At 38.6% G+C, this 25,064-nt stretch overlaps 1 protein-coding gene across 1 annotated transcript in view; it reads left to right on the forward strand.

Annotated features, from left to right (window-relative positions):
* The window catches only part of ARHGAP42 (Rho GTPase activating protein 42), a 283,181-nt gene extending 258,395 nt beyond the window's left edge, over positions 1–24,786 (forward strand). Inside the window, exons 17-24 of the mRNA XM_066371165.1 lie at positions 1,594–1,699; positions 6,207–6,366; positions 7,560–7,704; positions 8,956–9,333; positions 9,712–9,868; positions 12,529–12,591; positions 18,898–18,977; positions 19,452–24,786. Coding sequence (XP_066227262.1) covers positions 1,594–1,699; positions 6,207–6,366; positions 7,560–7,704; positions 8,956–9,333; positions 9,712–9,868; positions 12,529–12,591; positions 18,898–18,977; positions 19,452–19,540 — 1,178 coding nt within the window. The 3' untranslated portion in view covers positions 19,541–24,786. The remainder of the gene's footprint in view (positions 1–1,593; positions 1,700–6,206; positions 6,367–7,559; positions 7,705–8,955; positions 9,334–9,711; positions 9,869–12,528; positions 12,592–18,897; positions 18,978–19,451) is intronic.
* Positions 24,787–25,064: the final 278 nt, after the last annotated feature.

The raw sequence follows: 25,064 nt of genomic DNA on the forward strand, positions 1-25,064 counted from the left end.
CTCATTTCATTGATTAAGAAGTCAGGATCTAGAGTGGACAAAAGGACATTGTGTAAGGACACTAGTAAATTCATGGGAATCCCAGAGTTACAAACCAGTTTGATGGACTCGTAATTTAGAACTCTTATAAAAAATTTGTTTTAATAACAAATGGCATTTGAACCTCTTAGCTAAAATGACCCAGTAAGCTGGTGGTTTTGATACAAACATTTTTTTTTCTACTCTGTTCTCTGGCAAATAATGATCATATTATTCACTACCATGATCCTTAGAATACGTCCTTGTCTATAAGAATTCACCTCTTGTCCGGGTCAAGGATAATCTTACTTTCTAGATGTTAAATTAATAAAAAGTAAGTATTCTTTGGTTTCCAGCCACAGAAATCTAGCTCAGTATAAAGGGGAGGTATTGATAGGCAAGTGGTGTTGTGCAGAACTCCTTGGCAGAGGCAGGGTTGGCTGCCATGGTCTGCAACTCAGAAGTGCAAAGTTGGGCATTGACGTTTCTCTCCCCCCTTTATCTGAAGGGTCTTTCATCTCTGTGCTTTGCTGCGTATGTGCCTCAGTTTAGTCTCCGTTTTGAGTTGTATTTTCTTGATTGGAGCACATTTGTTCGTGGCAGCCTTGGTGTCCCGTGGTCTGCCTTTTCACGTGTCCAGCAGACAGCTCAGTTTCAGTGACGTCATTTTACCTCCTGGGAGAGCACATGTCTGGTCCAGCTTCTCCTCACTCCTTTCTGTACTCTTCTAGGCGATCCCATAAGAGCCCCATTGGTTGGTCAGTTTCCAGAGAAGGGTCTTGGTAGTGTGGACAGTCATCCCAGAATTTATTAAAAGAATGTTAAATAGCTTCCTTACTCTGAAATGTTAGGAGTTTGTGTAGCTAAGTTGTTTTCAACTACTGGTCCACCAGAAATGTTGGGCTGATCTGCAAGAGTTAACCACCCTGATGCTGTATGAAAATGATAGAAAACCTCTGTTCTAGTGGACATGTCTGCATCTTGATTTTCGGCTGGCTGATTAGACTTGCTGTGGATGATTCTTCACTTTTCAGATTTACCATTATTAACATCGGCTTAAAATTGACCAGGTGTCTGTTTGCACAGTGATTCTACCCCTCAGAAAAATAACTCCTGGTTGTTTTTGAATCTGTAAAATTTGGAAAGCAATGCCTGCTTCCCCCAGTCTGACGGAGTCACTGAAGGTTTCAGTGTGATCAAGTGTTATGGTGCTTGACACATTAGGCAGGTTGTGACAATTGCTGTGATTACTCACATTGTTAAAGATTTGGTTCTGTACTTGTATAGCAAAACCAAAGCAGGTGATGAATTCTGGTTGTATGGAAGTATATAGGTCCGTGGCTAAGAGTGCAGGTGTGGATTAGGTAGACCTGGACTTGTTAACTTTCTTACTCACTAACTTACTAACAAGTTACTAAGCCTTTCTCAGTCTTAGGCAATGATATGAGATAATACCACATGAAGCAGCACTTTTATGGCATAAGGGGTAGGTGTGGTTTACGCTGACTATTCATGTTTATGTACTTATCTGAGTGCAGTTAAAACTTGAAATTTGCAACCTTTTTTATGTTACAGAATCTGATGACCAAAACTACCGGGTAGAGGCTGTACACGCACTGGTGCACAAATTGCCGGAGAAAAACAGAGAGATGCTGGACATCTTAATAAAGCACCTTGTCAAGTAATTCTCTGACTTTTATTATTTACTTAACTACTTGTTCAGCTGGTAAAGTTAAGCTTGTTCAGGTCTTATAGTGTATGATGGTGCTGTGACATTGCTATTGCTATTATAATGAGAATCCACAGAATGTGCTTTAAAAATGACTGGCAATTTATTTTTAAGATATATCTGTATGTATGTGTGTATAAACCTATATATAGCTACAGTACACAAACAGTTATATCCTTTGCAATGCAAGGCTAAAGAAGAAAATTACATGTCAACTTAAAAATATATGTATAAGTATAGAGTCCCTCCTCCCCTGCAGTTCTTTTAGATATATTGTAATCTCTAAGTTTAAAGACTAGTTCTTCATATTACCAGAATCAGCAGGTTCTGCTAGGTCAAACTTCCATTTTAATATTAGCTTCTTTCTTTTGATTCATAGTATCTCTTGGTCTCTGAAGATTTCTCTGACTCTGCTGTTAGTTCATTGATATATTTTAAAATCTCAATAAATAGATATTATAGTAGTAAAGTTTCTCTAGAGAAACAGAATGAATAGGATGTGTGTGTATACGCACTTATACATCTATATACACATTTGTATGTGTGTATGTATCAATTGATTGCAAGGAATTGGTTTACATGACTAGGAGACTAATAAGCTTGAAGCAGCAGAGCTGGCTTGAAGGCCCGAGACCCAGGGAAGAGTGATGTTGCAGCTAGAATTCAAGGCAGCCCAGAGACAGAATTCCCTCTTCCTTATGGGACCCTACTCTTTTCTCTTAAGACCTTCAACTGATTAGTGAAGCCAGCCCAAATTATGGAAGACAGTCTGCTTTACTCAAAGTCTACTTATTTAAAGGTTATTTTTATGTAAAAAAATACCTTCACTGAAATATCTAGAATTATGTTTGACCAATTATGAGGGTACTGTGGTATAGCAAATTTGACCATAAAACTAGCCATCACATATCTTATCTATCTAGAAATTTAGACATTCACGTATATACACACACACTCTCACTTAATCCAGAAATTTATTTGCCATGCTTCTGAAAACAAAAGTCCAAAATCAGATTTTAAACTTACTTCAGAATCTCCTTACTATCTTGTATAAATAGACATTTTCTATATTAATGAATACCGTGATTCACAATCAAATGATTAATCCCTTCTTTGTTTGCCAGAAGTAGTAACCCAATTTCTGTTAATATTAGCTGTGCACATTTGAAATAATTTGCAGGCTTTCAGATAATATGAATTTCCTCATAGGAACCCACTTGCAAAAGGCACAATTTCAAGCGCATTGTTAACTATTGCTCATAGCAATACCTCTTTTACCTAATGAGCAAGGACGTATCCTTGGTCCAAATTAGTATTGAATTATGTTTCTGAATTGTGTATAACCTCTTTATGAAATTTAACCACACTGTATTTATTGAACATTCTCTTGCTATATTCAAGCTAGTTTTCTAGTAAAGTCTTTTTAAATATGCTTTTAAAAGTGACATGAATGTCACATAAAAATGTTCTTGTTTAATTATCCAGAGTATTAGATGAATACAAACTTCACCCTTAATTTGAGTGTCTGATGTTCTGATACAGGAAATAGCAGGACAGAGTATCTGGTCCTGGAAGACTGCTTAAAATTCTCTTGTTCATACTTCACTACCATTCCGGGCTCTTTTTTTTTATTCTCAGTTGTTTACTGACTTTTTGAAACTAATTTTGTAAAGTCTCTATTTTAAAAAAATAAAATTTATTCAATTAAAAAAAACAACACCAGTTCACCCATTTTTCCCACCCCTGTTCCCAGATCCTCTTACAACCACCAATCTGTTCTCTATATCTATGAGCTCTTTTGGTTTGTACCTTAAAATTCGACATATAAAGGAGACCATCTGGTATTTGTCTTTATTTGTCTGACTTATTTTCAGCATAATGCTCTTAAGATCTCTTCATATTGTCACAAATGGCAAGATTTCATTCTTTCTTATGTCTGAATAATAATCTAGTGTTTTATATAGCACAATTTCTTCATTAATTCATCCATTAATGGACGCTTAGGTTGTTTTTGTGTCCTGGCTGTTTTCAATAATGTGCAGTGAACGTGGAGGTGCATCTGTCTTTTCAAGTTAACGTTTTGCATAGGTGGAATGTTCGCCCATGCCACTGATGGCTTAAATAAACTGTAAACAATGAATGACACTCGTGGTCCCTAGCAACCTTGTATGGCTAAAAAAGAGAGAGAGAGAGAATTTAAGACCTGTGACCTAGCTTGGTTACTGGTCAAAAGAAACAACAGCTTCATGACTAATTCCAAATCCCCATTAATTAGCTCTGAGACATGATATAAATCTTCTAGTTTGAGAATCCATTTCTTTATCTTAAAACAAGGCCATCTGTGGTCTCTTCTTTGATTCTAACTTTATATATCCCAAAGTGCCATTGAATGTCGTTAGCCACAGGATATGAGGGAATGAGCCACAGAAATGGATGAAATGTGGGTGATAAGGGTTTATGTTACCTCGGTAGCCCAGCAGAAGGAAAATTCAATGGAGTAAATTGGTGCCACAATGTTCCAACTCTTGAGCAACAAAATCATCAACTGTCCTTTTCAAAATAGACCAATTTTTTCAGATTTCTAAATTTAGTTCCAGTGAGCTTAATATTAATCACTGTCCAATTTACTTATACTACCAAGCACTTTTACATTTTAGCAAAAATGCCTAATGCTAATTTAATTACAGGAAGAATATTTTGATATATTTTACTTCATTTAACTCATTATTTAATTTTCTTAACCCTATTAGGATTTTGTACTTAATAAATGAGGAAACTGAAGCCTAAAGCTATTAAATAACTTGGCTAACTACACCCCACTTCCAAGTTGGATGGATCCAAGCTTTGATTCCAGATAGACTCAGTGCCTTTACATACTATTATCTTAGTACATTCTCTAATACAGATCAAACAATCTTTACATATATATTTAGTTATGTGAGAAGGAAACTTGGAATGAAACTCTTTTTACTCTAACCCAGAACCTTCTTAGACCGTGCTCTCATGGGCACAGGGAAATTTTCAGTCAATGGGACAGTCAGCCTTCCTGTCCTAACCTAAGAACTGCACGGTTAACCCCAAATCCTGGATTCCCTATAAAATTTTACTTTTGGTTTTAGAAAGTAGTTATTTATTCCTACTCGGATATAATGTAATCTTGTGCTGTGCTTATTCCTAGAACTTTACATTCAAAAAACCTGGCTAAGAGTAACAGAAAAGGCAATGGTTAACCCAGGAGATTGGTCAGATGCATGCGATTTCCTCTTAAGAATATATCCATCCTGAACAGGTGTGGTGCAGTGGATAGAGTATTGGCCTGGGATGCAGAGGACTCAGGTTCTAAACCCGAGGTTGCCAGCTTGAGTGCAGGCTCACAAGCTTGAGCATGGGATCATAGATATGACACCATGGTCGCTGGATTGAGCCCAAGGTCGCTGGCTTGAGCAAGGGGTCACTGGCTCAGCTGAAGCTCCCCAGGCAAGGCACATATGAGAAAACAATCAATGAACAACTAAGATGCCACAACAAGGAATTGATGCCTCTGATCTCTCTCCCTTCCTGTCTTTCTGTCCCTTTCTCTGTCTCTTTCTGTGTCTTTTTCTCTAAAAAAAAAAAAAAAAAAAAAAAGAAGAAGAAGAAGAAAGATATCCAGTTTCCAAATTAGTTAATAAGCCAAAGTAATTTTTGATACTGAGATTACTTTGCTAAGGTCAATAATATTAGAGGTTTTTGTTTCATTTCCATTTTCAAGCCAGCACTAATGCTTTCACATTTCCTGGTATGACCATTTGTCTAGCACTGTGCCCAGCACTAGGTAGGCACTCAGAAAGGCTTTGGGAGGATGAAAACATGCATTGACCAGTTGTCTTATGTGAAGGGCTCAAGGAAACCTTTGACCTGTAATCAGGAGACCTAAATTGAAAAATAGCGTCTCTGTCGCTAATTTGCTGCGACCTTGAGTACAACATTTTTACTTTAAGAACTTTGGTTTATTTTACCTGTTCTTTTGGAAAAAACTGACTGCCTGGGAGGATTAAATGCAATAAAAACTGAAAGTGCCTGGAAGTAGGTTTTCAATAATATGTTTGGTGAATCCCCCAAAAAAATTGCAACCAGTCCACTCTAAACCATCTATTTCAAAGAAAGTATAGTACTGTACACAATGCCAAAGCTGATCATCTATCTCTCTAGGGTGATTGCACTCACTTTATAAAATCAATATTTTTTTCTTCAGTATATTAACCTTTGTAATTATGTTTCACTTTGGCTATGTTAACTTTTCATATCATTTTAGGCTATGCTCACTAATGCCATTTGGGAGTAACTGAACCTGACTATTGGGAAAAATTAGCCTATAATGGAATACTTTACATTTTATTTATGTTACAATGTTGGTAGATAAGAATGTTTTACAATTATTAAACATCTAACAAGATATTTTTGTTGCTCTTATTTGCAGAGTATCACTACATAGCCAACAAAATCTCATGACTGTCTCAAACCTTGGTGTCATATTTGGCCCAACTCTCATGAGAGCACAAGAAGAAACTGTGGCTGCCATGATGAATATTAAATTTCAGAATATTGTGGTTGAAATTCTGATAGAGCACTATGAAAAGGTAGGCTGAATTTTCATGTGGAAGTATCAAATTTTGTATCTTGCATTTGTAGCATCTGTGACCTTCACATTGTGATCACAAATTCTTGTAGTGTCAGTCCTGTAAATTTTGTATAAATTGGCTCTTCGTGAGGACTTTGGTTTTCTTCTTTCTAGTTCAGATTTTAAGCCCTCCTCTATTATTGCTCTGGGCAGATGGCTTCCTTTCCTTCTCCATCCTTTCTTTACCTTTCAAGACTTCCTTTTCTAGCATTTGTATAATCAGTTTTTTGCTCATATTCAGAGAATACTTTAGAATAACTTTGTGGTTAAGTCTATTTTAACCTTTTAACCTCTCTGGAATTAGACTCTTAATTCCATAGCGGAGGTGATATTCTAAACAAAACTAAAGAAAAAATTCAGGGAGCGGTCTTGAAGTCAATCCCTAAGGAGGGTTTCTTTATTATAGTGAGATCTAACTGTGGAAATTGGGAAAGCCAAATTGATTGAGTTATTTAATGAATTTGACCATTGAGGATTTAAACATTTTGTGATGCTTTTATGTCTGATGTAGTCCTTGTGTGTGAGAGAGACTATGCTTCTTCCCTTCCCTGGACCCCTTCCTGGTGCCTATGGAAGGCCATCCTTAGTGCCTGTCTACAGCTGTAAGCCTCCTCACAACCGAAGAGCACATGGCTGCCTCCTGTAGCTGTGCTCAGCCTCTTCCTGAAGCTTGTCACACTTGACAGTGCAGAACCACAGCATGGCAGCACCTTCCCCTAAGAAACAAGGGCTCATTCTGCTGGGGACGTGACACAGAGTGAACCTCTTCCCCCAAGGCTGCGCTCAGCTTAAATGGGGAAGGACCATGTCACAATAAAAAGAATCTATGTACCTTGAAAGAGACATTCATTCTTACTTGAAAAGTTCCTTAAAATTATTGGGAAATCTTCTGAATTTCACTGTTGGGGAGTGGGAGAGCATAAAAGGAAACCCAGAGAAGAGGCATTACTCACTGTCAATGGAAAAGAAAGTTGTAATTATTCTGGGATTTTTTTGTTGGTTTGTTTTTGTTTGTAACAAGCCTCTGTTGCCATTCAATTGATTAAATAGCATATATTTCTAAGATTATTTAATAACTCTCAAAAGTAATTTTAGGATGAAAATGACTATTTCACCCTTTTGTTGACCTCAGTCTGTGCTTTTTCTTTGTAGATTTTCCATACTGCCCCAGACCCAAACATTCCCCTTCCTCAACCTCAGTCTCGATCTGGATCCCGAAGGACACGTGCGATCTGCCTCTCCACGGGCTCCCGGAAGCCCAGGGGGAGGTACACCCCGTGCTTGGCGGAGCCTGATAGTAAGTACACCCGCCTTAGGGAGGAGCTTCCTTCATTCTTTAATTCAGCCTTTCCACTACTAATTTGGTAGAAGGAGCAGTTGTTTTTACTGATGCAATCATCCCAGTACCTCCCTTACCTCTAGCATTTCTCTGTTCTCTGGCAGTATAGTTGTAGGGTAAGGTGGACAAGCAAATTCATTACTGCTATGAAGGAAATAATTAGTTGCTCAATGTCATGTCTCCCCCTCCCCCCGCCTTTTTTTCTGCAACTTTGATTAAGTACATGAGGTGCTACTTTGTAGAAGGTTTTGTCCTATTGTTACAGTGATAGGGAAGAAAGCTAGAGAAAGTCTAGCTGAAGCAGTCATTTTCTTTCTTCCTTTCACATTATGTTCTTAAAGCACCATCTCTTAGGTATCAGAGTATCTCAAAGAGAGAAGGGGAAGAAATGAGGGAAACTGCAGCACACATTATCATCAATTCCCTGCTCTGAGCCAGGCCCCAGATGAAGCTGGTGCAGCTTGTGCCCCGATTATGTGTTAAACTGTGGCACTTTTTGTTTTGTTTTGTACCCTGAAGCCCCACAATTGTTTCACAATCAATATTTAATGGAAAAACACTGTTTTTAAAGGTAGACATGTGTAAACACTCTATTATGGTTTCTATGATTTTTTTCTTATACCTTATTTTAGGAACATTAAAAAATACACTCAGTTAACCCAGTTAAATAGCCTGTTTCTTCTGTTGCTGTATTCTTAGCAGGAAAAGTCCTTTCTTTAAAAATAGGGAGCAGCTTATAATTTGCAGCTGACATTTAATGGTGCCTTTGATGCACTGTAACTCAGAATCACCTAAGAGCAGAAAAGTAAAAAAAAAAAAAGCAGAAATATGTCTCTAATATTATCCTCTTTCATTGATTTTTCCTCTTTTTTTTTTTCAACACCATTATGGAATCATATCTCTTACTTGTGACTCCTGTTTTAGAATTTTGCCTGAATTCAAGTCAGCCCATTCATACTTCAAAGTTACATTATTGCATAGGGGCAGAATACATATAAAATCTCCCTTGAATAGTATTGAAAAATGCATTCACCAAGTTCACATGGGTATTTTAAAGCCTTTCTCCAGTGTTGAGGACAGTTCTCCATGCCAGGTAAAGGCATCACTTCACGGCCACAGAACACGTGTGAGCGGGAGAAGGGAAGGGTTTTGGTGATGATGTTCTCAAGCCAAAGCCACTATTCTTTCCTCTCTCCTGCTCCTGCTCAGGCGACTCCTACAGCAGCAGCCCAGCCAGCACACCCATGGGCAGCATCGAGTCCCTGTCCTCGCACTCCTCTGAACAAAACAGCACTACCAAGTCTGCTTCCTGCCAGCCCAGGGAGAAATCTGGTGGGATCCCGTGGATTGCATCCCCGTCCCCTTCCAATGGACAGAAAAGCCTTGGTCTCTGGACGAGTCCTGAATCCAGTTCCAGAGAAGATGCGACCAAAACGGATGCAGAATCCGATTGCCAGAGTGTTGCCTCTGTCACTAGCCCAGGGGACGTTTCCCCACCCATGGACCTGGCCAAGAAAGGGCCTCATGGGGTGTCCGGACTGAAAAGAGCCTCAGCTACCTTTCTCAGGTCCATCTCTACCGCTGAAGGTGAGCCAGCGCGGAGCCTGTGCAAGATGTTATCTCCATGTCACTTGTCTGTGTATTCAGCATGATTGAGCACAGGAAAAGTTAATGGTGAAGGGACTGATGAGGCTTTTCTAGGTTGTTCCTGAAATAGAATTTTTCAGACTCCTCTGCGCTGTGGCTTCTTTCCTGGCTCTTTCTTTATCTCTGTGCGGTGATGTCTTTGTAATTGCCATAGATTCTGATTTCCCTGAGCGATGGGCTGCTCTGCTGAAAGAACATTCTGTACCTTCTCATTTGGGCTCAGAAAAGAATGCTTCCTTTTGTTAGGCACGTGTGCTGTGTTATTGCTATTATTTTGTCTAATAACTCCTTGCCCATTTTCTTGGGCTTTCTTTTTAGGAAACAAGAGCTACAGTGGTTCCATTCAAAGCTTAACTTCCATCAGTTCCAAAGAGATGCCTAAAGCCCCACCAAACCCAGACCTGCCTCCAAAAATGTGCAGGCGGTTAAGGCTAGACACTGCCTCAAGCAATGGCTACCAACGACCTGGCTCCATGTAAGTGAGCTTGTGTTTTCTGTGTGTGCTGGGGGCTGCATAGGGCTGAGACATCCAGAGGAGCCATTGGGACTTCCCCAGCTGAATGTCTCATCTGTGGAGTGGGTACAGTCAACCCTAGGATCTTGCCATCTTCCTAAAGTGAGGTGGAGGTTAGAGTAGGCTTAGGATATATATATATATAAACAATGTCATAGGCAGACACTTCAAGTAATTCCCTTAAAAGCAGAACTGTGGGTTAATTTAAGGACATGAAGATAGACATATAATATAGTAGTTATGGCTCTGAAGCTAGAAACCTTCCTATAAAAGCTAAACATCAGCTTTGTAGCTGTAGCTGAGGAGACAGCTATGCCCTGCCCAGATCCTAGCTCCACCCCTGCCCCCCCCCCCCCACCTCTCCGTTAGAAATACAACCGCTTTCTGGCTATGAAGGTTGGCTTTCTTTCTCCTCCTCATATGTCTCGCCACCTGAGAACTCACCAACTTAAACAGGCTCATAGAACACAAGGAACATGATAGGCAAAAGGGAGTCAGTCCTTCTAATCAAAAGAAATGCCCCGGAAGTGTAAAGGCCGACAAGGTTGGGGTGCATAGAAGCGAACAGAAAAGGGGTCAAAGATGAGGAGATAAGAACCTGGATAAACAATGAAGCAAACTCCAAAGAGGAGAAGTCTCTCTCCCTTTCAGTTTATTTTGCAGCATTTGAAAATGCTATAGTGGCTATTATTAGGCATCTTTACATATGTTATCTCTTTTAAAGTCTGCAGTATCCTTGTGTAGGAGGTAGTGTAAACCTCATCTTAGAGATGATGGGAATCGATATGCAGAAAATTTAAAAATTACACAATGTTACATAGCAAATTCAATTAAAAATAAAATTTTAAAAAGAGAGTTTAAGGAACCAGTCCATATACTCTCAACTAGGAAGTGATAGAGTTGGGGTTCCAACCCAGGGTTCTCTAGCTTGAATGTGTGCTCTATTATGCTATGCCCATTTTTAATACGGTGGTAACCCTGACATTTAAATTATTCCTAAAAAATCCAGTTAGACATATTCCTAAGCTTGTTTCCATATAAAGTGTCTTAAATTCATGTGTTTCTCCTTTTTTCTGATTAAAAAAACCTTTTGATTTCAGAGTGTGTTTAAAATACATTATTTCTCTTGGTCAGATATTCATCTATCATGATACAGGCAAAAATATGTGTAAATCTGTCTACTCCTCAGTATGTAAAATTCTAACCACTAAATAAATTAACTTTTTATTAATTGATTTTAAAGAGAGAGGAAGAAGAAAGGGAGAGATGGAAACATCAATTTGTTCTACTTATTTATGCAATTATGGGTTGATTCTTGTATGTACTTGACCAGGGATCAAACCCACAACCTTGGACATTAGGACAATGGAGCTAACCAGCCAGGGCCAAGGAAATTAAATTACATAATAATACAAGTTGTCAAGGAAGATGGGTGAAGAGCTTCTGTTTTGTAATTATACTGATAGTAAAAAAAAAAAAAAGTAATGAGAGAGTGTATGTTCTGTGTTAGGCATACATGATCCTTGATATTATCAAATGGTTCATTTCTGGGAGAAGTTTTTCAAAGAAATAAAATAGACTTTAAAAAATCTAGACTATCATCATCAAGGAATATGATATCTCTTCTAATAACTATAGAAACTTTTCTAATTTTGAGGGTACCTTAGCTTTCATTCTTCTCACTCTAATTATCTCACCTCTTTACAGACCTTCCCCCCATCATGATTTTTTTTTGTGTGTATTTTTCTGAAGCTGGAAACGGGGAGGCAGTCAGACAGATTCCCGCATGCGCCTGACCGGGATGCACCCGGCATGCCCACCATGGGGCGATGCTCTGCCCCTCTGGGGCGTTGCTCTGTTGCAACCAGAGCCATTCTAGCGCCTGAGGCAGAGGCCATGGAGCCATCCTCAGCACCCGGGCCAACTTTGCTCCAGTGGAGCCTTGGCTGCATGAGGGGAAGAGAGAGACAGAGAGGAAGGAGAGGGGGAGGGGTAGAGAAGCAGATGGGCGCTTCTCCTGTGTGCCCTGGCCGGGAATCGAACCCGGGACTCCTGCACGCCAGGCCGACGCTCTACCACTGAGCCAACTGGCCAGCGCTCCCCCCACCATGATTTGAACCAAGACTTCAATCCAAATATTTGTTTTATTGGCCATATTTTCAGAGTTATCTCTTTCCATATTATAGGAACTGTGTCCAAATATTAAAGAATATATGAAAGAATTTTAGAATTGTTTTTATGTTAACTATCAGGATGAACAATGATTCTTTTGTCACGTTAATTTGATTTTTTCTCTTGTGGCTTCACAGGAGTCAATAATATTGCTGCTGGAGCAAAGTAGGAAGAAAATGTTCCTTTTTGCTGCTCCCAGGTTCTGAGGTAGAGAAAAGGACAGTAAGGTCCTCTGAGGAGGTAGCTCTACGTTTATTACAGTTTGACACTCTGGGAGCTGGAGACTTTCTTCCACATTATACCTTAAAACAAAAGTCAGGTTATATTTTGGGGGACAGTTCTTAAATAATCATTTTTGTTTTGGTTAACTGATAACTCTGAATTTCACTTTGAACTGAATGATTTTCTAATTGACTTATTGAAACTTGCATTCCAAAATTATTTTTCAGTGTGGCAGCAAAAGCCCAACTGTTTGAAAATGTTGGTTCAGTTAAGCCAGTTTCTTCTGGGCGGTAAGTTTTCAAAACAAAGTAAAAAATAAAAGAGTGGTGACATTGTTACCTTGTGTTGACATGGTGGGTCATCTTTGATAGTTCTGCCCCTTCATTGTTCAGATAGTCAAGTCGACATTCACTGTCTCTTTATGGGGAAGAGGTCATGTCCATAAACAACACTTAGTGTCTTAGACTGTTAAGGTGATGCTTTATTTGCTAAAATCTTCACAAAGGAAGGGTCCCAAAAACCAGTTTTCTAGAAAGGCACAAGTTGTTGTAACCTTAACCCTTTGCACACCACAGACTCCTTTCATAATAGTTTGTGGAAATTTTTTAAAAGTATCCTCTTGAGTTTGAAGCTTATAGAACTTTTTCTGGAAGAAGCTCTCTCCCTCTCCTCCAAAGCCTAGAAACTGATCCTGTGCATTTTAGTGTTTTTAAGTCTGCAGCGTTGTTACCTTTCTTGGATGTTGGTTAGTACGTTGCATTCTTATAGCAGATTTCAGAGTACTTGCATGGGTCTCACCTGTGCTGTAATATCTTTACCTTCTTCCTATTTTATCAGGGCATGGTGAACACTAGGCCCTGTGCATGTCGGAGCAAACATTTAACTCTGAAACTGTTATCATTCTTAGGCCTTAGTGGAAGAGATTTGACCTTGCTACTTCCGTCTGTCCGGCTATATGGTTGAGTTGTTCCACTAGATGGAGCCCTTTTATTATCTGTTAAGAACTCAAGTACAATACAGTACTCTGATCAAAGAAGAATTCTAGAGCTTTAAAAATGCAAGCTATTGAAGTAATTAAAAATGCTGTCACACCATAAAGATATACTCAGATGTTCAACAGTCTATGCATTTTTAATATGCTTTTACATTCTAAATACTACTCTAAATCAATTTCTAATGGCTGTCAGCGTAAACTTAGAGCTCATTCAGTAGTACATTGGAAATTATAGTCCTTGTCAGTTCAGACACAGCACTGTGGACCATGTGGTAACTTTTCACCCAGAGACAGGGACAGTGGAACACAATGTACCTCATTCAATTATTAGTCTACCACTTTCTATGTGTATAACCTTGGAGCTAACATATTTAAGTTACATAAATCCACTGTCTTTATAAAATGAAGGTCATACTTGTTTTTGCCAAATTGTAAATTTTAGATACACACCAATCTTTTGGTAAGCTCTCCACAGATGGTCTTTATAATAACAACTATTGTTATGATAATTTTTATTGAAACTACTTTCTAAAGATATTCAAGTGCCTAATCAATATGCTAATTATATTTAAACATTAACTCTTAACAGCCACTAATACCTTTTGGTACCATTAAATACAACTGAACAATAGAAAGAAGTTGGAAGTATTTCTATTACTAATCTCCTACACTGCTTATTTTGCGCTTCTTCTAGGGCAGGGGTCCCCAATCTTTTTACACAGGGGGCCAGTTCACTGTCCCTCAGACCGTTGCAGGGCCGGACTATAAAAAAAAAAACTATGAGCAAATCCCTATGCACACTTCACATATTTTAAAGTAAAAAAACAAAACGGGAACAAATACAATATTTAAAATAAAGAACAAGTAAATTTAAATCAACAAACTGACCAGTATTTCAATGGGAACTATGCTCCTCTCACTGACCACCAATGAAAGAGATGCCCCTAATGGAAGTGCGGTGGGGGCAGACAAATGGCTTCAGGGGGCTGCATGCGGCCTGCGGGCCGTAGTTTGGGGACCCCTGTTCTAGGGAACTCAGGTTACCCTTGAACTGGACCTTGAAGAATGGTAGAACCAGTAGTGGGTAGTAGGAAGACTAGCTATCTTTTTTTGAGACCAATCAGGAGATTTTAGTGGATGACCTTGAGCAACAGAAAAGTAACATCTCTGGAAGTCACTGCAGTCTTTGGGAGCCACTGAGCAAACGGGTGATCTAATCAATCCAGATGCACCTGAACAGATCATTCCAAGTGGCGTTCCTAGTGGTTGTAAAGAGGAGAGTACCATCAACCATGTAAGATGGAATTGCTATGATTTAAAAGGCCTTAATTAGGGCAGTAGCAAAAGCATGAAAAGCAATAAGGAGAATTTTATAGCTAGGATCAGGATTGGGCAACTGCTTTGACACCAGGAGTGGAAGACAGATAAACAAGATTCCAAGTTTTCAGAAAGAATGACAGTTTGTTTTCTGGTCTCAGCTTGTAAGAAGTACATGGGGGAAGGGGGAGTTTTGGCTATAACGTTTGAGAAGACTGAGGAACACTGAGAGGCAGTTAGAAATGTGCAGGAAACCAGGAGAGTGTGGAGTTTGCCATTTGAGAAACTTCTGCACAGCAGTCCCTCTGTGTAGATGAAATTGGGGCTCAATGAGTATAAAGGAAAAATAGTTGAACACTGATTGGTCTTTGGGGAATGGTCTCCTGTAAGGGTCTGGCAAAGAACAGTGTGAAGGACTGATCAGAAGGAGCAGGCATAGTCAACATGGTAGAAGCTGTGAAAAAAAAACTGAGGAAATCATTAGAGGAGGACACTGGGCTTAACCTCTCAGACATATGTTATTTCTTTGGGATTTAAAAAAAATATTATCTACGTGCATTTCTACTTCTGTCAATGAAACTCTCAGCACACAGGAAGTGTGAGAGGATATATGTGTATGTATGTTTATCATTGTTAAATGACTCCCCAGAAAATATTGTATCCATTTCAATTTGATAATTTTTATATTTTTATTGTGAATTTTGCAAACTGACCCTATCAAACCTTTGAAAATCTACGCATCAGCATTAGACAGCATATAGCTTTACAATGGAGCATGTGATCAGATCAGTTTTCATATGATAAGGGGAGAAATGGCTTTCAGGACAGTAAATGTTATTACCTTACTCTCCCATGCAGTAAGAAGCAGGATTTTTAAAATCCTTTTCAAAGGATATTAGAATCTTCTGAAGAGAGACTCAATAAGTGACAGTGTTATTTTCACATCTTCTTCAATACAGCAAGGCAGCAAAAGAGGAAGCATTAGCACCTGGAGAGAAAACTTCACTGTCACAGAAGTCTACATTAAATCATCAGAGCTCTCTGCTGAGTTAACACCTGTAGTTACAGAGCTCAGCATAAGAAAATTATACCTGTCTAGACACATGCACAGATAATTGAAAAGCCATGGCAGATAGTTTTTGTGCTGTGTATTTTTGACACATTTAACAATATCCATTTATTTAGTGATATAATTATTCTGCTTGCTTCTTCCTGCCATGTAATCTTATAAAATACTATTAAGAGAACTTTCAGGTTCTGAGATATTAATAAAAATAGTTGAGTCGCCTCTTAAAGTATACTTTTAAAAATTATATGATTTTAAGAATTATTATCTCAATGATTTCTATAACTCTGGAAGTTGTTTCCTTATGCTACTCTTAATTTATTTTAAGCAATAAGACAATATTTATTGAAGGAAATTGTTGCTGTTAGGAAATATGAATTTTTGAAAATTATTTACATATTTTTAGAGAAATGGCTCTGCAACCTTTAATTATTTCAGATATTGGATCAAATGGTTATATTTATAAGGAAAGATTAATTTTGGGGGGAGTGACAGAGACAGAGGGACAGAGAGAGGGACAAATAGGGACAAACAGACAGGAAGGGAAAGAGATGAGAAGCATCAATTCTTTGTTGTGGCTCCTTAGTTGTTCATTGATTGCTTTCTCATATGTGCCTTGACTGAGGGGCTCCAGCAGAGTGAGTGACCCCTGCTCAAGCCAGCGAACTTTGGGCTCAAGCCAGTGACCATGGGGTCATGTCTATGATGCCACACTCAAGCCAGCGACCCTGTGCTCAAGCTGGCGGCCTCAGGGTTTTGAATCTAGATCCTCTGCGTCCCAGTCCGATGCTCTATTCACTGTGACATCGCCTGACCAGGCAGAAAAGATTACTTTTTTGCTCTTAAGTTTACCATTTTATGATTCTTAGAAGTCTTCAGAACTTGGTAGCATCTTCTCCCTCATGTCTCAACTGTGTCAGCAACACACCCATGTGCATGCACACATGCACTCACGCACACACAGCTCAGCCAACACTCCCACGAGCATGCAGACATGCAGACGTGCACATGCAGCTCACCCCACACCCACGTGCATGCAGACATGTGTGCGCTCACACACACAATTTAGCCAACACACTCATGTGCATGCAGAGTGCAGTCACACAGACAGAGATGCTCTTCTTCAGGATATAGCCCTGTCTTTATCTGGGTGCCTTCATTTCCTCACTTCTTCTTAAGACAATGTCGCACTCATGTGCAACACCCTATGCACATACACAGCTCAGCCAACACAGTCATGTACATGCAGACACACATGAAACACACATGCAGCTCAAGCAACCCACCCATGTGCATGCAGACATGCACAGTCACACAGACACAGATGCTCTTCTTCAGGATATAGCCCTGTCTTTATCTGGGTGCCTTCATTTCCTCACTTCTTCCTAAGACAATGTTTCATTGGAATGTAGGTCATTCCCAAACCTGACTGCTGTAGGCTCCCCTAGCAAACTTTCTGAAAGTACAGCCTGAGACTCACCTTGTATGAAGCAGACTCTGGGGGCAGGGCCAGAATTTTCTTCCATAAGCTTTCCAATCTTCAGCTAGCCATTTGGGAACCCTGGTTTAAATGCCTTCGCCTCATTCGGGAAGTGTAGAGGTAAGACCTGGGGTCTAGCTCCACCAGGGAAGTGAAATAATGTAACACTGGTGCTTTGAGGGGTCTGCAGTGGCAACTACTGCTCTTACTTGTTTGCAGATACTGGGACCAAAGAGGGGAAAGTCAAGGTGCCTTGAATTTCTAAAAGGACTTACCACCATGTAGAACAAGAGCCTAGAGCATTTTCGTTTTGTTTTTTTTTCTACTCACTTAATTAGTAAATATTTACTGAGTTACTACTAGGTATCAGGCATTGTTCATGGAGGTTACATTCTGATTAGGAGAGAAAAAATACCAATAGTAACAACAGAATAACAGATGTTAGCACCATGCAGACTTAGAAGGGTATAATTGCCCGGGCAGCCATTTTATTCAGAGTGTGCGTGATTGGGGAAGACGTGACCTTTGACAGGCAATTTACAGTGAACTAAAAGTACATTGCGAGGTGAAGATCAAGAGGAAAACATCTCAGAGCAAGGACTCAGCTGCCCCAAGGTGGGGATGAGTTTGGTGTGTTTGAAGAGAAAGTGGGCAAACGAGAATGGAACACAGCAGGAGAGCAGAGGCAGGTGCAGGAGCACTGATGGGCACCTGACTGTGTGGAATGGAGCTAGAGTTGGAAGCCAGTTAGTGAAAGGGTTGTCACCAGGGAAATAACATAATCATCAGAACCTTATTCCAACTGTCCTCTGGCTTCTCTGAACAGAATAGATTGCAAGGGGACAAAACAGAGAGCCTAGAATTTTTAGGATGATAGGAAGCCATTGAATAAGTCACAGAATACCAGAAATAGTTTTGGCTTGGACTCTGGTGGTGGTAGAGGTGATGAGCAGTAGGTGGAGTCAGGAGGAGTTTACGACTTACCAAGGTGAATGGATGTTGCAGAGTAAAGGTGGCTTGACTGACGACTTGATTACCAGCCTCAGATAATGGCCTTTTAGTGTTGGCTCAAATATTTTTAAATTTTTTTATATTTTTACTATTTTTAAATAGTAAAGTCACATAAAACTCTGAAATTCTGGCTTCTGTTAGAAAACTAGAGTATCTGTGTCTGAGGAGCCTGAATTCCCATATGATACAGGTGTTGAAAGCTGAGTGTTGGCCTCCCTTTCCAAGAGATAGTGTTCTCCCTTGTTTGCAAAGCTTCTGTCTGTCCCCATTGTCTCCCTGACGATGAAGCTATTGTTGGTTGCCATTTATCATCAACTTATCCATCATGCTTATCTAACTAATTTACTAAACCTTGAAGACCTTTTAATTTGGTTATCTTGCCTCTGGTATTCTGAAATGAAAATGGAAAAAAGCCTATGAACCTCAATATAGCTGTAAAAACAGCCTGTTGACTAACCGTTAAATAACAGTATTCTTTAAAACAAACGTAGGCTATTTAATGCCCTTAGAGGCATTGCTTGGAAAACATAAGAAGGGCTTTTAGTTTGCTATCAATGTTTTCTGATTACATACGTGTGTTCAATTTGCACTTTGCACACTTACATATGCACTTTAGATGTGTTACACTCCAACTCCAACTAAAACTAATATTTTTAAGAATAATGTGAAGTATAGATGTATTTACTTTTGATTGTTGTGGTTTTGACCATTGTCCTTTGCTCCTTCAGCCAAGCCAAAGCCATGTACTCCTGTAAAGCAGAGCACAGCCACGAGCTCTCCTTTCCACAGGGGGCGATCTTTTCTAATGGTAAGTGCACCTGTTGCCTCCCCTGCAGGAACAGGGGAAGCAGGAGACTCAGAATCTAGTCCAGGCGCTGCCTGTCATAAACTGCACAGATGAACACATCAAATCCCTCTGGATCCCAGTTGCCCCTGGTGTGTGTGTGTGTGTGTGTGTGTGTGTGTGTGTGTGTGTGTGTGTGTGTGTGTGTGTGTGGTGTGTGTGAGAGAGAGAGAGAGAGAGAGAGAGAGAGAGTGAGTGAGTGTGTTTGGGGTTTGGGAGGGAAGGGTGGGGGGATCAAGGGTGGAGGGAAGATGCGAATGATTATTACATGAACCAAAGGACATTTTCAGCTTTCAAGGTACTGTGACATTGTTTTGATGAGTGGATGCATGTAATCCGATGTGGATTCTTACCCATTTGTGTATGTAATTATTTGAAACTAATGTTGATTGAGCGACATTAACTTTTTATTTTATTTATTTATTTATTTTTTGCCAGTATACCCATCAGTGGAACCAGGATGGTTGAAGGCAACTTATGAAGGCAAAACAGGACTGGTCCCAGAAAATTATGTTGTCTTCCTCTAATATTATTTAGTGGATGGCAGTATCTTCATGGTATCCATGGTAACACATAATACGTGCTATGATTTTATCTGACACAGATATGGGGATCAGCCCACTAAATGAAAACAGACAATTTCTATCAAGTCCTACACCAGCAGACTATGTAGCTCCCTATTAATGGAAAGGAAAAAAAAATTATTTGCCATTCTTTTTATTTTTGGCTGGTTTCTTATTTAAAATAATCTTTCATTTTGATAAGTAACTCTCTACAATGTCTCCTCCATAACAATTAAGAATCTCCAATACTGTATAAATACTATACCCCAGAAATTTGAAGACTAGAAATCTGATATAAGGATTTAGGGATCGGCCCATAACTGCCTGGCATTCTCTGAGGAACCCTGAAATTATTACTTAAAATTGTAATTTAAATTGTTCATTTACTATATTTTCTTAAAAATATACTGCTTTTATATAATGATTGTTTTGCTGGTCCTAAACATTTCAAGGAGATACTTTCTTTTTAATGTAACTCTATTTTTGTTTACCAAGTAGATGATAATACTCAAAAACAATGATGTATATGATGTCTGTAAATGAAGCCAAATTAAGTCATACACTGAGTCCACTATAAACACTCCATCCGGCATTCCAGACACCTTTTGTCGGCTTTGAGTCAGCATCAGCAAACTATTTCTATAAAGGCCTGACAGCAAATATTCTGTCCTTTGCAAGCCCTGTAGTCTCCGTCACCTTCCTCACATCTGCCACTGGAGCACAAAGCAGCCAGACACAATAAGTAAACAAGTGTGCGTTGCTGTGTGCCAGGGCCGCTTTCTGTGTGGACCCTGACATTTGAAGATCATATAATTATCCAGAGACACAAAATAGTCCTCATTGACTTTTTAAAATCCACATTAAAATCTAAAGGCCATTTCAGCTGATGGATCATACAAGAAAGGTAGCAAGTCAGATGTGACTCATGGACCATGGTTTGCTGACCCTTGACTTAGAGGATGTGTACAACTACCTTTATAACTTTGGGATTTTTATGAAATTTTACTACATTAACAAAAATACTGATAAATCATATACATATAACTTCTGCTAGTAGCGTTATAATGGCATCACAAAAGTATAATTACCATAGAAGGGAAAAAATATAAAAGTGTAGTAGTATTAGGGCATACTGATTATACTTGTAACACTAAAAATTAACTAGTGTTAAATTCTATTTGTAACACTAAAGGGTCAAAGAATTTTGATACCTGATTTTGCCTGATGAGAAATTCTCTACAAATGACAAGGAAGTTTGAAGACACCAGTTGAGAAATTATGCATTCTAAAGTCTATGCTTAATTGAAACAATTTAAACATAAAGGTACAGGATTCTTAAATTAATTTGAAAGGCCAAATTTTTCATTGATTTTTATCATTTTTAGCAGGAATAAAATGTGTACATGATTCTTTTAAAAATGCCATTCAATTTACAGTCCTTATTAGGAATTTCACTGAATTTATAGAGTATAGAAATTTACCACCCATTTATATATACATATATACCATCAACATCTGGTCACACATCAACCTTTATTTCTGTTATTTCAATAATTCTAATATATTATTTCTTTAAATATTTGCATGTGGGAGAGAGCCTTTCTTCTCAAGATTCCTAAAAGCTGGTTTTACCTGTCATTCAGCAGCCACAGTGCTGGCCCACTGGGCTGCATTTTACTTGTCACTTCAGAGTTCTGCACTGTACAGACACTCAGGTACTGACTGTATAAAACTCCTTTTATGTGATATTATAATCTGTAATCTCAATCTCTTCTACTTTAAATTAATGTTTCCAGAGTTAATAGATTATATGCTCACATATACACGTGTACACAACCACACCTTAGAGCATTTATGCTTTTATAATAAAAAAAAATGGAATAATAGAGTAGAATTTAAAAGTAAAGAAAATAACAGTAGGTGAAGTCACAACCAGAAATCAATATCAGTGCATTGGAATGAAAAATATTTAATGTTATAAAAATTAGTAATATAATGAAAAAATCTGATGTGTTTTTTTTTTCTTTGCCTTCTGCTGTTCATTTTTGTGCACAACAGTTGGGTGTAGCTAGAGCTTCTTGATCTCTAGCTCCTTGGTGGTGGCCCTTACTGGTAATAACGGCATTGCTGACACCCTTGGCTACCCTCTGCTGGAACAGAAGGTTGTCTTTCCTGTGTCCTTGTCCCTTAGTCTTTACAGCGCTCTCCGTTTAAGCACCTTGCCATCATTTGGCATCCTACTAGATTAGAACCTCTTAAAGCAAATTGATTTTCTTTCAAAGACCAACTTGACTCAGAAAAGAGATTCAGAATTCTACTATACTTGCTGCTGCATAAGGAAATCTCACTCTTCATTTTATTTTAACACAGACCAGAGTGTTCCTGCCTGAGTCGTCCGTGAGCTAATTTTCCCCAATGCTCAGTCAGGAATTAAAGCTTTTGTTGTTTAGGATGTGGGTGCGGAGCCCACCTCTCTCTCCTGGTGAGGCATGTCTGTGGCAGGACTTGCTGTGGTCCTTATTTTTTCCCCTTTTTTGGAAACAAGCTACAAAATTGCTTCTTCAGATTATGTTTTTGTTTGAAGTTTTAATCTTACAGATTTATGAGGATGGTCCTTTCTTCTTCATACCAGTTCTGTGGGTAAGCAAGTCGTGGCCAAATATTGCAGATAGACTAAAGCTGCTTTACTCAAGACATAAATTTCCTGCAGAGAAGGCATTTATGAACGTAAAGAAAATCAAGACATGTGCTCATTGTTAGTTACACAAGAAGATGCCAGTCATTGGAAGATTATACTCAAAATTGTAACAGCATTTCAATAATGAAACCTTAAGTTTTCAGAGACAATGCGAAGTTATATAAGAATCGCTACATCCGCATCCTCCAAGCACAAAATGTGGACCCCCCTAATCACTGGTTACAGTATAATCAATAGGAAGATGAGATTGAAGAGTCTTAAGTCAATCAATCAGCTTCTGTGTTGTGTGAAAATACCCCCAAGTATAAAACATTTATGTATTTAACTGGTGACTCCTGTGCCATAACTCTACCAAGTTAAAAGGAACTAGTCTATCAACTGAAGATTTTTTCTGTTGTGTTATGTGAATATATATGTCTGAACAGTGAAATAATGTTTGTATTCCTGTAAAGTCTATGAAGTATGAGGAAGTGCCATTTCTCCTTGTTTGATGTGAGTGGTTTTGCTAATTGCGTCGGCAGTCTGTGCTTTGTAATATGAATGAGCGTAACCAGGTTTCTCAACAATGGCTTGATTGCTGGCTCTTTCAGGGATGGTGGAGGGGAAAAAAATGTACCTTACAATCCTGAACGGTTTAGGTTTCCAAGTAGGAAAAACAAAGATTCATAATGACTTTTATTCTTATTCTAGATACTTGGTTTTACATCTTGTAGCATGCTTTCTAAATTTCCACTATGTTGTAAGGAAAATAAACCCGGTACCTTGATCCAGTTGAAGGTAGCACCATTCTGGCCTCACTGCCGTCCTAAATCTTTAGGTCTGTGTGTCTGATGTGAGAAGGGATATATCATCCACCTGGATGCCAACGTAGGAGACTCTCATAGAGCTTTCTTCAAACAACTTCCATTTGTAGTGAACCCCTAAATTATGTATTCAGGATGCTTTCATTAACATTTAAAGTTCCAATTTGATTTATACTTTATTGACTGAAGTTAGGAAGTTAGAGGCAGAGTAGTTTAGGAACAGATTTTGTTTTTTAGTTTTACATTATTTTTATCATTTGCAGCTGTGACTATGACCTAAAATCTCTTGGGTGGGACCCAAAAAACATATCTTCTGGCAAAGAAAAAAAGAGAGAGACTTGACAATTGTCCAGAAGTTATTTTACTCTTAACTAGAGCTTTTTCACTTGGTGCAGAAATTGCTGTTTAATTTTGCCTCCTACCTTTTTGTGGTTACCTTCCAAAATCAAAACCTATTTCATAAATAAGGTTAACTTTTCAGAATAATATATATCCTAGCTGTCTCGTGTTGATCCAAACTTAATAGCAGGTATTTATCAACTAGTCTCACATCTCCTGAACACACTCATTGTATCCATTCATTGTCACCAGTGTCTTCCTGCTTCAAATGTACAGGTTCTACTTGGTAGTAAGTAGCCTTGTACAAAGTCAGGCTTATGAATGACATGGGCTTTTAGAGGAACAGATCAATAAATAGGATTTTTCATTCTCTTTAGAGCAGCTGCATCTAAGGAATCTCAAATAAGAATTGTTGACAGCATTCACAGCAAGCCATTTGGCGGAAAACTGATCTGCATATTCTAGAGCAATGCTTAGAAGCAGTTGTATGAGGTACAGAGTCCAATAGGTCACTACTTCTTCCCCTAGCACTAATGAAAGAGATTCCAAGTTGAGGTGAATATTTCTTTGTGCTTTAGTGAGAGATGGAGTGTGTGTGTTTACTGAGAAATCCCAAAAGGCAGGGGCTATTTGCAATTATTACAGACATAGATATGCACCATCATCGTAGATGTTCGTGTATAGGGCTATGTAAGGAACTTAAGGGTTAGAGGTGAGTGGGGCTGAAGGTGCCAAGACCACCTTAACTAGAAGACTACTTTCTCCCCTTTTGTATCATGTGCCACTTCTCAGCAGTCTTGATGCTTCCAGGGTTGGGAGTAAACCAGCTTTGCCTTGGATCCGCTCAATCTGTAGATGAAAGTGTGCACTGTCCTACACACGGCAGCGTTGTTCAAGGTTTTGTATCTGCATCTTTGTCTTCAGTCACCCCTTTGTTACAGAGCACACTGCCTGCACATGATGTATGCTAAACTCTGAGTTATCGCCACATATTGAGAGCTGTGATTTCAGGAGTCTTCTTGAACTCAGAGCTGAAACCTTTACAAAGGGAGTTTGTCAGGGAAGACAACTATTTTTTGTTTAATTCAGAATCCTATTTATATGCTGTTAAAATTTGAGGTACTATAGTTTATATAAGAGTTGAATATTTAGATATATTTCAGCACTAGGAGTTTCTTTGTAATCATTACCATACAAAATTAATGTGATGAAAATGGTTGTCAGTAAATTATCATATTGAATTTTTTGTTTATTTTGTAGTGTTTCTGTATTTGCACTTTGTGTGTATATATCCATATCCATATACATACATACACAAATATGTAAATAACTTCATGCTATTCCTAATCTAATTGCCACAATATCTTTGATGTATGTTTACACTGTATTTTAAATTACTTTTAAAATAAACAATGTAAGTACATTTTAATTTAGTCTTTGTATTTGAAGACCTACTCGTTAGAGAGCAGCTGTCTTGGATTCATATGAAGAAAAAAACAAAGTTCAGATACTGTGAATGGTCATTTTGGTGTGGCTGAGTGGAAAAATCATAGCAGAATTAATAACTTTTTCTTGACAATTGAACCATTTCCCGAGAAATTAGCATTATGAGAGATCAGGAAAATGTTAATGTTGGCACTGACTAATA

This window comes from Saccopteryx leptura, chromosome 1 (genome assembly GCF_036850995.1).
Source record: "Saccopteryx leptura isolate mSacLep1 chromosome 1, mSacLep1_pri_phased_curated, whole genome shotgun sequence".
NCBI lineage: Eukaryota > Metazoa > Chordata > Mammalia > Chiroptera > Emballonuridae > Saccopteryx > Saccopteryx leptura.